A 12,518-nucleotide genomic window follows, 5' to 3' on the forward strand; every position below is an offset into this window, starting at 1 on the left:
TATTTGCTGGATTTTTCTTTCTTGGTCTAAAGTGTGGGTTCTAAGACAGTGTTAATACTTCACTTCCCCTGGAAATATTCTGTCTATGGCTGGGCGAGTTCAATCTGCCGCGTGTATATACAGCACACACTATCTGACAGCCTAATGCTTTTCCATCATCATGCTCACTCTAAAGATGGTGCAGGTTGAAGCCTGCTTGGTCTAATTAGTGTGGGGGACACTAGAATTGGAGTTTTGAGGAAAAATCACTGTAATCAGACAGCCCAGTCAAGCATCGCTGTGCAGACAGAGGGAGTCAGAGGAGGGAATGGCCAGGGAGAAATGTGTATAGCCTGGGTGTGCTCTTACAGAAATACCAAACTTTGCTTCAACAACCCTTTTGTTCTCTTTAAAAGACACAACTTGTCAGTCAAAGTAGAACATCAGACCAAACCAAATGATCTGTTCCTACTCTTCTGTGGATATAATGACTAGTGTATCATCAAAGCAACCTATGATCATATAAATTAACCCTCAAATGGCCCAGGGTGGTTCCAAGAGCATGGCTACAAGAAAATCATTAGTCAGCCCTTCCAAAAATAAAACTACAAACCACTTGTATAATTAGGGTGTCATTAAGCTGCATGAGTTTCATCCTTGTGGTCAGCAGCCTCACTGTGTCCATTCATGCTTTAAGTTCTAAAAATAGAACAAAAACCCAATGGGATGCCTCTTCATAATGCTGGCACGTGTCAGATTAAAAATGTTTCTCAAAGGATAAATATTGGGAAAAAAAGACTTTTAACTTTTTGCAATCTGCCACTTGCAATGTGCCAACACCCGCCTCTTCTTCCCATTCCTTTGCATTCTGTCTTTCAGGTTGTCAGCCTTTCATTTGCTAGAGTACTCCATCACCAGTGCTTATTTTGTAAATCTGAAGGTGCCAGAAGACCAAGTGCACATGAGAGTGGTGGGGTGATGAGGTGGGTGAAGGTCCCAGAACATGTATAGAATATGGTGCTGAAAACAGCTAATGCCCACTTACTGGGCTGTGGGGCTTATTTGTCCATCCATTCATCATCTATACCCCCTTATTCATAACCAGGGTCACGGGATCAGCTGGAGCCTATCCCAGCTCTCTTTGGGTGAAAGGCAGGGGTACACCCTGGACAGGTCACCAGTCCATCACAGGGCTTATTTGATTCATTTTTTAATAATATGCATGATATAAATGTCACAGCAATAATTTAAAATGATTTAAGGCAACTCGAGCGTGAGTGTGTGTGGTTGTTTGTCTTTGTGTGTCTCTATGTGGCCCTGTGATGGACTGGTGACCTGTCCAGGGTGTACCCCTGCCTTTCACCCAAAGAGAGCTGGGATAGGCTCCAGCAGATCCCTGTGACCCTGGTTAGGAATAAGTGGATAATGGATGGATGGATTTAAGGCAACTCTGCAAAATGCATGTAAATTTTGAATTGAAATGCCCACATCACCACTTAACTGTGGGACTTGCACCAGTGGCAATCAGCAATTCATTTCCCAATGTATACAGGATAATGCTCAGCTGTGGTGGAGTATACAGTCTACTTGTCCCATGTGTTTGGCAAGGAAGTACTTTCTAGGAGAACGAAGATAATAACATTAATTAGCTTGGTGGGAAGTTACATTTGATGAGAGCAAGATACCAATTTACTTTGACTACCCCCAATCCACCCCCTGAGATGGTGTCTTCCAGCTTCTGATTGGCTGAAAAGACCTGATCCAGGTAATCAGCAGTGAGTAGGGCAGCGAGAGTTGGAAAACAAGCAGCACAGTGGGCCTGGAGGACTGGAGTTGTCCACCCCAAACCTTGAGTGACTTTTTGCACAGAAGGATAATTTTTTAAGTAGTGATGTTCCAAGTGGTAATATTCCCAACAACCTTCAGGCTAACAGGAACATATCATTACAAAGACAATATGATATCTGCAAGTAACCTTCTATAATATTACATACTAATAACTAGATAAATAAGAGTTTATCCCCCTAACTGAGTTAAACAGCTCATTTAAGTTCGTACAGAAGCTCTTTCACATATTACACAAATAATGCTAAACTGTGATTGGTGCATATTAACTGAGGTCATCTTTTTTCTACAAATACAAATCAGTCAAGTTAAAATACCAAAAAAGCATTTTACATTCAAGTAGGGTTCAGTTTATCTAGAAAATGGAATTTCAGAGTTTTTGAAGCTTGAATTAACTAGATGAACTTTGTTTAGAGACACTAAAATGTTACTTTATTACATCTCCCAATACAAAAATCCAACAAGTATATCATTAAGTTATTATTTATCTGTATTTTATATAAAATTTTGCCTCTATAATGCAGCCTATAATGCAGTCTGCTGATCTCACCTTCTATGGGACAGTACCGAGGCACTTTCTCAGGCATCAAAATGCCCTCTTTGTGTTTGCAGTAAACCTCCACTATCTGCTGCCGACACTCTCGGCTCTTGGCTCTGGACAGAGCAGAAATGGCTTCTTTCCCACTGATCTCACACTGCAATGGCTCCTTCTTCAGCTCCAAACCAGGTGGCGGTGAACTGGCCGATTTCTTCGACTGGTGCAATGGTAGGTCCTGATTGGACCCCTGGACTGGAGTTGGGATGGTTGGCACCTGGGGGTGGGATTTCCGAATGTGGGTGTGGTTATGGCCTATCCTTCTGGGATGGATGGGAGGGTATTTCAGAACCTCGTTAGCAGATTTTTCCAGGATACTCTGTGCTTGGCCCTTATCCAGATTGTGTTTGGCATTTCCGATTGGCACTCGGTGTTGGGATCGTGCACCCAAGTTGCTGTTGCTATCAATGGTGTCAAAATCTTTGGGGACCGAGTTCTCGTTGTTGTTGCTGTCCAGGCGAAGTTTCTCTTTGGGGCGGTGGGAGTGGTAGACATCCTGTGAGGGAGAAGGCAAAATTAGCGTTAAATCCCAACAATGACAAGAACTTTACATAGTGAACAAGTCGGAAGTCCAGTCTGAAGAAAGCATGAAAACTGCTGACATGCTAGTACACAAATAATCTGTGTATGCATGTGAGCCCTTTTATTTCCTTTGGACTGAACAATAGAGTTGTTCCTCTCCTTCACATTATCAATTCAGGCTCAGAGACTGGAATGCAGCTCCAGCAGCTCAAGAAGAAAATTGATGTTGCTACAGAGAATAATCACCAATGTGTGTCTCTCAAGCCACTGTTTGGTTTTATAGGAGACAACTGTAGTTTTTGCTCTCATCAACCTTATTTCCAGCAGCAACAGGCAGCTAATTTCAGGTAATAAGTTCTGTAAACTAACTGTGCACTACTCATCAACAAACAGCAGACAGACGGACAGAGTTAGCAACTAGTTGCTAGAGCATAGTGGAGCATTTAGCAGCTAGAGACCCATATATTTCCTCAGTAGCAGGTAGAGAACAAAAATGGAGCTAAAAGAGAGACACTATGTTATGCTAACAGCTCACACATGTCCAAAATCTAACTAAACCATGTTTTATCAGCCATAAAAAGTTGGTTCCATTAAAACCTGCACTTTTCGGTAAAGAGTTATAATTTTATTCTCACAAAGGTTATGATATAGTCTATCATCATACAATCATACAACTACTTGAATTCCCTCATAATCCCTAATATGTCCATACAGAGAATTAACTGATTTGCCCTTTATAGTTAAAAAAAAAAAAAAGGAAAAAGTTAAAAAACAGAAATCACATCGTCCTATATCTTCTCTCTCTTCATCTGTATTTTCCAGGCATAGTGTGAGTGCAAGTGAGTGTGTGTATGTTTGTATATGAATCTCTCACACGTGCACACTCACACACACACCAAGTGTCTCTGGGAAGGCAGTAATATCAGCTCTTGCCACCTGCTCTCCAGACAACCTTTCATTATCTCATCTGTAATATCAGCTTAGAGGAATGTGTGCGCGCGCGTGTGTGTGTGTGTAAACCTGAGTGGCTATTTTTGTGAGGACCAGTTTCAGATTTAGATTCTGGGAGTGAGGACATTTTGGGAGACTGACAACATTTTGGCCAGGCTGTTCAAAGGGCTGTTTGAGGGTTAAGTGCAAACCTGTGCTTGTGAGAATATTTTCAGCTCTCTTGTCACTGTCTGTGTAAACACACAGAGGAAATGTGAAATACAACCTCCAGTGTAGAGAGAGATAAAAGGCTCACACACATCAATACATGCACACACCTTGGACCAAATCATCATACTGAGGGGATTTGTCTTTTATTACAGCCTTACCAAAGGTGGTGTTAAAAAATAAAGCATGTCCTCAGGGTGGTGTGAGAGGAAAGTGGAATTCTGGAAATCTCGTAAATTAGTTGTAGTTGATAACCAAAGTTTAAAAATCTAGCAATATGTTAATCAGTAAACTGTTTTATCTATAAAACGCCAGCAAATGGTGGCACCTGTCCCTCACCACTGTCCACAGCCAAAGTTCACTTATTAACATATTTTTTTGGTCCAAGCAACAGTTCAAAGCCCAAAGATCCATCTCAATAAAACCAACAACTAATTACCAACTTGTTACCAGTAGGGCTGCAGCTATTCAATAAATGAATATTCTACCAATTATTTCACTGATTAATCAGAAATTAAATCATCTTACTTTTTTGAGCAATACTAAATATACAAAAAAGAATAAGTCTGGTCCCTTGAACCATACCAACTTTTTATTTAATTGCATACAAAAACATTATCTGTCAAACTAAACACATTTCTGATTGCGCTCGATGCTGCGGGACTGGATGTTTTCTACTGATAGGCTGAAGCTGGTGCAGGTCAGTTCAGCTTTACAACAGATAAACTTTCTGTCATCTTCTCTGGCCTGTCTTCTTTTCACTGCTCAATGTTTTCCTCTCTGTGTATTTTACAATCAAACCCACCGTCACGTCACGTGCCCACAGTGTGTTGTGTGAAGGTAAAAACCATCTGTGAGAAACACAGTGAACTGTATATAGTTATATAGATTTGGTAACTGAGTCACTCGAATTTCTCTAGGAATTGTTTCTGTCCTAGTTACCCATGAACACAAAGTTCATCCAGTAATCCACTCCTAATTTACTGTGTGCTCATAATGAGACTTGCCAGCAGCAGTGAGTGTTTAGTGTTTTCTTTTTTGGCTGTTTATCTTGCATTTTATGCTTCAAACAAATGGTTGCTTGAGGTTGATAGGGCCATAAGTAGCCTAAGAGAAAGATCTGCAGTCATGACGCAGGAACTGACAAGCATGTTTTTCAAAACAGTTTTTCCAGGAAACATAAAATGAGAAGTGGGATGGCGTGCCACAATAGTGTCTGGCCTGGATCAAATTAAGAACTTTACAATTAGATGCTAGGCATCTTAACTACTAGGCTATCGTGATGCCCCAGGGACTCAAACCATTTGTACTGGTATCTTGATTTAAGACAGTGTAATTACAGTATTGTCCTAAAAAGATGCACAAATTTAAAAATGATCAGAGACAATTCATGAAAGGACAGTGCATTTTCAGAAATTACTATTGCTTATAGTTTACTGCTGAGTATAGTTTGAGAGGGGGTTGGAGGGTACTGTGTTATAATAATCTTGGATGCTTGAATTTCCTCTGGGAAGTAATTATTAACGTTATTATTAAAGTAACACCTGCAAATTATTTCTGTTTTTTGTTATATATCATTGTAAACTACCTATTTTTGGTTTTGTGGTCTGTTGGTTGAACAAAACAGTTTGGGAGATGTCACCTTGGACTTCAAAGTTGGATAGGTACTTTTTCAGAAATTTCATAGATAAAATAATTAACCACCAATAGGCAGATGAATGAACTATGAACTATATACATGTAGAAAAGCGCTCCCATAGTTTGACGGGTTTCTTAACTATTTATTTATTTGGTGGACAAACACTGCACTTTGTTTTTCCTCTAATTGGGCAAAAACATTATCTGGCTGAAGATCCTGAAATGTGAGGATTTGCTGGTTTTCTGTGTTTGGACATTATTCTAAACAATGTGTTTTGGAGTGTTGGGTGGACAAAACAACATCTGGTATTCCAGAAAGCGGTTTGTTAACCATGGGTTAAAAGAAACTGTGGGTTTTCAGTTCTATAAACAGGAATCACTTTAACTCTGTGGCTCTCCTCCATTCCTGCTGTGCCATACAGCCCATATTAAAACACCTATTGTATCGCATAAAGCCTAATCTGGAGAAGCTTACACTGGGAGAAAATAATCAAAATCCCAGTTGCAGGCTGTAATCCAAAGTACTGCTTTACTGAAGTTATTTCTTTTTAAATCAGTGACTAATTAATGTAAGGACAGAGACACTAGTCTCTAACCTTACATTAGGCCTTACTGGGTTGAACTACAGGTTACAACCACAGGCCTATAAATAAACTTACATCTTATCTGTTTGTCCCATCAGGCTACAACAGATGACGAATTTCACATTTTAATGTCACACAGCTGCAGTAATATTAGAGCTTTATAATCTATTAAGGATATTCAAGTCTGCCATTATATTAAATAAAATGTAATATTGCTATTGACTGGTCTGCAGCTCAGGCTCTTTCACTGCTGCTATGGTTTTTAAAGCTACAGTACGTGTGCATTATCACACTCCACTGGATTAAAATAGTGGCCCTAATCTTTATTTACCCAATGACATGATGGATCATAGTATGAGAGCTCTGTTGATGGAGGGTTTTTATAGTCATTATGACTACACTTAACATGTTCAGACATGATTTAAATGACCCTGACTGGGAACCAAAAAACTGATGATTCCCACCTCACGGTCAATCGACCCAGAAGTTGTTAAACCTGCTAAAATACTCTCTGAACATTTCACTCTGGGTTCTGGGAAGTTGTTTCTGTTGCCCATCTTCCCCCTTTTTTGACATTCAATAGATAATTAAATAAAAGAAGTGCTGAGGCTAGTGAAGCTACTCGCTTAAGCAACTGGTAGGCAAGACATTTTTCTTAGTATTCTTTGGTACTAAACTGAGCGTATTTGGGTTTTGGCCTGTTGGTTTGACAAAACAAAGTGTCACCTTATGTTCTGAAAAACTTTGGTGGAGTATTCAATATTTCTGCACACCCCAAAAATGAATTGATTTTAAGGATCATTCACAGATGAATGAATAATGAAAACATTCACTAGGCAATTTATTTTAATAGTTTGGAAAAACCCACCCATCTCTTATTGACACCCACCCCTACAGTAATTCACTGCTCCTAAATAATGTCTCATAATACTAAAACTATCAAAACGGCCTTGAAAACTCTATAAAGCTGTGCGTTTTTTCCCAGAAGCCTGTGCATTCCGTGGAGACTGGCCATAGCTAAAATACCACTGCTTACCTACAAAGACATCATTCTTTATACTCATGCTCACACACACACACACACACGCACTGAGTCATTGCTTTCTTGCTGTGTTCTTTTGAGAGTACGTTTGCTCTCAGCCTCTCTCCTCAGCAGGTTCTTATTGAAGCTGTCTATGCTGCCTTCAGACCTCCTGCTGCTTGATGATAAAGGCGACAAAAAAGAGACAAGAGAGCCTGTTCTCTCAAGCGCCTGGGGTGAGAGACATTAAAAGAGGTGAGAGAGAGGGAGGGGAAGGGAAGAAAAAAGGAGACCCGTTGCTCTGACATCTGTTGATTACAGGCCAGGTTCATATTGCCAAGGATAAATCTGGAAATTCTAGCATTTTAGGCTTTCCTTAAAAAAAAAACAAAAAACAAAAACAGGTAAGCAAATGAAATGTGGTGCGTGGCTGTGTTCTCTTTGCGGTGACAGATTAATATTATTTTTACAAAAATAAGCAATAAATGGTGCTGTGTATGTAAGAGATGGAGAGAGAGAAAAAAAAACACCTCTGTATTGAGCAATAAAGAGCTCTTTCACCAGGCAGTTCACATCATCAAGAGGCCACAGTTATGCATTAATCAGACACTTGTATATGTGTGTGTCTCTGTGTGTTTGCACTCAGTGTACCTGCGGAAACAAATATCTTCGAATTCATTGCTGTTGTCAGAAACGGCACATTCCCAAAACATCAGGTTTTCAGAAAACACGGTGAAAAAGTGAAGTCTATCTTGATCTTGTTTTAGCAGATTTATGAATCCAAAACAGGTGGGAAAGACTTCTCATGAATCTATAGCATCTGAGAATTTGCTTGCATAACTACTCAAATAATCTAAAAGCTACAACATTTACACTGTCATTTAGTCTGTTTTCTCCTGGGACATTGGGATCAGTAACTTCAAACTGTGAGTGTAACTGATAATCAGATCCCATTAGGCCTGGTCTATGCAGTACATAAGTGTATTACTCACACAGCAAACCTGACTGGGCTGTTCCACTGCTACTTACTGCAAAGAAAACATACAGTGTGATCCATTACCCAGTGAGATGAATCAGTCAGTTCCTGAAGCATTTTATCTCTTTATCAATCGGGAAGTATCAGGCCCTTACTGAATGTAACTGCCAGTACCAAAGCTCTCTTTTCCCACATACGACATTTGCATACCTCACTGTGTAGAAGTCAGTTGTAGCTAATTTAAGGGCAGGGCTTCCTGTGGTGTTAAAAACTGAGTTGGTGGCAGACATCAGCCATGCCATTCAATCATGGCTGATGTCTGCCATAAAAGGAGGAATTCTCATATGTCCATGTCATAACGTGAAACAAACCTAAGAATCTAATCATCTCCCAAAGAAAATGGATGAAGTTACAGCAAAATGTGAAAAGCAGAAGTGAAGAGAGAAGACAGATGGACAGAAAGCTAAATAGACCATTATGAGGGACAGAACAGTGCTGTGAAACCTGGCTCTGGTCACCCAGGAACCTACAGGCAGACCCGGGATTACAGCGGGGATTTAAGCCTATATGCCAGATTTAGCGAGTATTATCTCCAAGAAAATAAAAACATAAAGCAGCTTTTTGGTTTTAACATAAGCGTGTTGTGGCAAACTGGGAACAGAGACAGTATCATTCTCATATGATGTGTGCTGGGCAGAAACGGAAACACTACGCCCTCCGATTATTCACTTTTCGCTAAGAAGAAACACATAATTTGTAGTTTCATTTACAATAACAGACACGTGACACTTGTGTCTGTTCTGCCTATCTCTTATCTCTTAAACTTCCAAACCTATTCACCCTATGAACAATGCTTGTATAGGCTAGCTTTGTATTGAACCTCATATAACACAGTGCAAAAGTAGTGATACCCCAGTATCTGTATCTGCTACTGGTATGGGCAGATTTTTTTTTCTGTTGATAGTGAATCCTTTGAAGTTTACCAGGACAGTATTTCTATGACATTTTCAAAATAAATTTTCAGTGCTTCCAAGAATTTTGGTAAATATTAACCACGACAACTAAATGTCCTCACTTTTAATCCACGTTCTCACGCTCAAGATTTAAAACTGGTCCTCACAGAGATAGAACAAGAGAGCACAAACACACACAGTATTTGGGGATTACTGAACAATCTAAACTAGATTATAAAGTATAAATCCCATCAGAGAAATCTGATCCAAACCAATCCTCTAATCTAATCTGACCTGGCTGATGTATGTAAGCTCACACACATGTGGTCAGCACAGTATGTATGTGTGTGTGTGTGTGTGTGTGTGTGTGTGTGTGATCATCCCCTTCAAAGGTGTGATAAATGTGAGAGTTGTGTAACCGTGGCGCCATCCACACTTGCTGTAAACACACTCAGCTGGACATCAACAGTCAGTACACATGGCGCTTCAGTATGAGGGACCACCACAGACACACACTGGGAAACTCTCACCTCCAGTGGTCTGGTTGCTGGAAAGTTGCACACTGTTGGTATTTTAATCAATATTTATGTGAATGTGAGAACTATGGGAGCCACTGCAGTGAGCTGAACTGAAGCTACGTCTCATTCTATCTAAGACCATGTTTTGGCCCCTAAAGTTCCCTTTTGGAAAAGGGCAAAATATCCTCACTTCCAAGGTCTAAAACTCACCTAAAATTCAATGATTTACATTTTGCAGACTTGCATTTTTTTCCCCCACAGTCCCCACAGTGTGACTGTATAATCGAATTTAAGTCCCAATAACATGAGCAACACATGCCATTTATGACAAGAGACCTTCAGGTGTCCCTACAGTTTTCTGCCTGGCACATATTTTGTAGTAATTTAATGGACAAACAAACAATAATTGCAATTTGAGGGACCAAAACATATTCAACTCACAATCACATGAAACTGATAAAAGCATGTTAATGACACCTTCCACAGACCAACCTGAAACTCAGTGTCTAAGTCCACCTATGTTCATTCCCATTCATACAAATTCGACCCACTTGAGACCAAAATCTTACTCGGACCAGCTTTATCAATTCTGGCTCTGTGTCCATACCAGACACACAGCATCAGTAGCTCTCTGTGTACTCACACACCCTTCCAAGACTAATAACACATTGTCATTGTATCTCTGTTCAGCCATGTCCTCACATCTTTCTAATTACTCACTTAGCTCTGACGTTGACCTGCTTCACCACCGCTTGTTTCATTTTATCCTTGTTTATGTCCTTTTCCATCTCAGCCTGTCTTCGCCTCCCAAACTCCTGCTATAAAAGACGTGCTGGCACGTATGTCTATGGTTTCAAAAGCCAATAACTGTCAGGACATATCACTACTCTCACACACACACACACACACACACACACACACACACACACGGAAAATCACAGGGCATCCAGTTAACTGTAATGAAAGGACGTATAAATGGCAATACAGCCCACATCTCTGCGTCTTTTCTGTCTCTCTCACAGAGAAGCAGAGCACATTCATGTCTTAACAACACGAGAGAACACCTGGATCCCAACATACACAACATACACACACTTTCTGAAGATAAAAAAATCTAGGAACCTCCTCCAGATGATCTAGGTGTACTGTACAGTAGTTAAAAGATTTCATACAGGTTGAAAAAGCAGGTGACAGGCGACAGTAAGTCTGCAATCTAATGGCAGTAAAACAGTAAACCATCTTGTTGGGATTTTTCCCTGTAAGTAAAAATCACAATTGTCTTTTTACAAGCTAATGTCAGCACTGATTAGTTTCAAATTTTCCTCAGTGCAGTCCCTGATTTGAGGCCACCCCCTACATCACAAACCTAGGAACAGACTTCTTTGCAGGTACCTTAATTTGAAAAGCCAAAATTGCTTAAGTATATAACTACATGAACCTTTTACAGTGAAAGTGATGAAACTCATTTTCTACAGGAAAGATGTTCTGTCACCAAAACTCCCTTAACAAAAGAGAAAACCGTAAAAGTTACTGCTTTTAAACGAATGGACACATATATAAGAACATGAATGAAGATATTTTTGAAACTATTCGTTTGACTCTTCACTTCGGCCTGTATACTATCAATAAATGGCATTTAATTAAACAAATATCAATACTTTTTAATTGTACTGCTTAGACCCATCTTCCACTGCATTTAAAATGAATGGACACTGTGTAATTGTTTCTAATGGCTTGTTTAAAGTTTTTCTTTTCCTCAGTACATTGGCAGCACCGACACGATGCCAATCAGCAGACACTGAGTAAGTGATCTGGCATATTGGCCAGAAACCTTAAATTGACAGATTTTGAAACTAAGTTTGGCCAGTACAGGAGACAACAGTGGGAAACTGTATTGATGCAGAAGCCAAACAACAGACGAGCAGCCGCTCAGTCAGTAGCGTCTCCTCTTTAGCTCCCATGCGGTTTCCCACTGGGAGACACGCTCGTTTCCCAGCTGATGAAGGAAATGCACGTGTAAAAAAATCTAATTAAGTCCCAATACACCTGACAAACCTGTTCCCCATAAATAATAAGGCAGACATCATCTAAACCTACCGCCTGCAGCTTGTGCCGAACGGCCGCCTTCCCGAGCGACAGCGGCGGGTCGCCCTTCTTCTGCAGCCCCCTCCCCGGGTGCTCCCTCTCGGCTTTGTTGAATCCTCCGGCTCGGTCCTCTCTTTTCTCCCGTCTCCTGGCGCCTCCGTCCCCGCCGGCAGAGTCCAGGCTGCTGAAGTTCCACACGATGAGAGTCTGGACCAGCAGGACGGCCAGAGCGGCGATCAGCAGAGCGGATCTGGACCGCCGGGCCAACCTGCGGGCACACGGGCTACTGCTCATCTTCCTCCTCCTCCTCCTCCCTCCTGCTCAAGCTGAGAGCCCCATCCGCTAAACGCCAACAGCGGGGTATGAATCCTCCCCTACGCCACCGAGAGAGGCTACTGGCTGGCAGACAGGAGGAGGAGGAGGAGGGAGGAGGGAATCTGGCAAAGGCATGAAATGAAGAAAGAGGTTTGCAGGTTAGCAGCAGCAGAGAGGACTCCGATGCCCTCATGTGGCCATGGACGAGTCAACAGCTTAGAGAAAGCGTCTATTTTCACATTGAGAGCACATGACGTCGCTGCAGTTTAAGATCCAGCCTCAGCCAGGGTGAGAAACATCAGGCAGGGCTGCACCCAGCATTCCTACAG

General features: G+C 41.0%; 1 protein-coding gene across 1 annotated transcript in view; it reads right to left on the reverse strand.

The window, feature by feature from the left end:
• The window catches only part of LOC113141580 (xylosyltransferase 1-like), a 30,020-nt gene extending 17,808 nt beyond the window's left edge, over positions 1–12,212 (reverse strand). Inside the window, exons 1-2 of the mRNA XM_026326089.1 lie at positions 11,887–12,212; positions 2,375–2,915 (exon numbers count right to left, since the gene is read on the reverse strand). Coding sequence (XP_026181874.1) covers positions 2,375–2,915; positions 11,887–12,168 — 823 coding nt within the window. The 5' untranslated portion in view covers positions 12,169–12,212. The remainder of the gene's footprint in view (positions 1–2,374; positions 2,916–11,886) is intronic.
• Positions 12,213–12,518: the final 306 nt, after the last annotated feature.

The sequence above is a fragment of the Mastacembelus armatus genome, chromosome 8 (genome assembly GCF_900324485.2).
Source record: "Mastacembelus armatus chromosome 8, fMasArm1.2, whole genome shotgun sequence".
NCBI classification, from domain to species: Eukaryota; Metazoa; Chordata; class Actinopteri; order Synbranchiformes; family Mastacembelidae; genus Mastacembelus; species Mastacembelus armatus.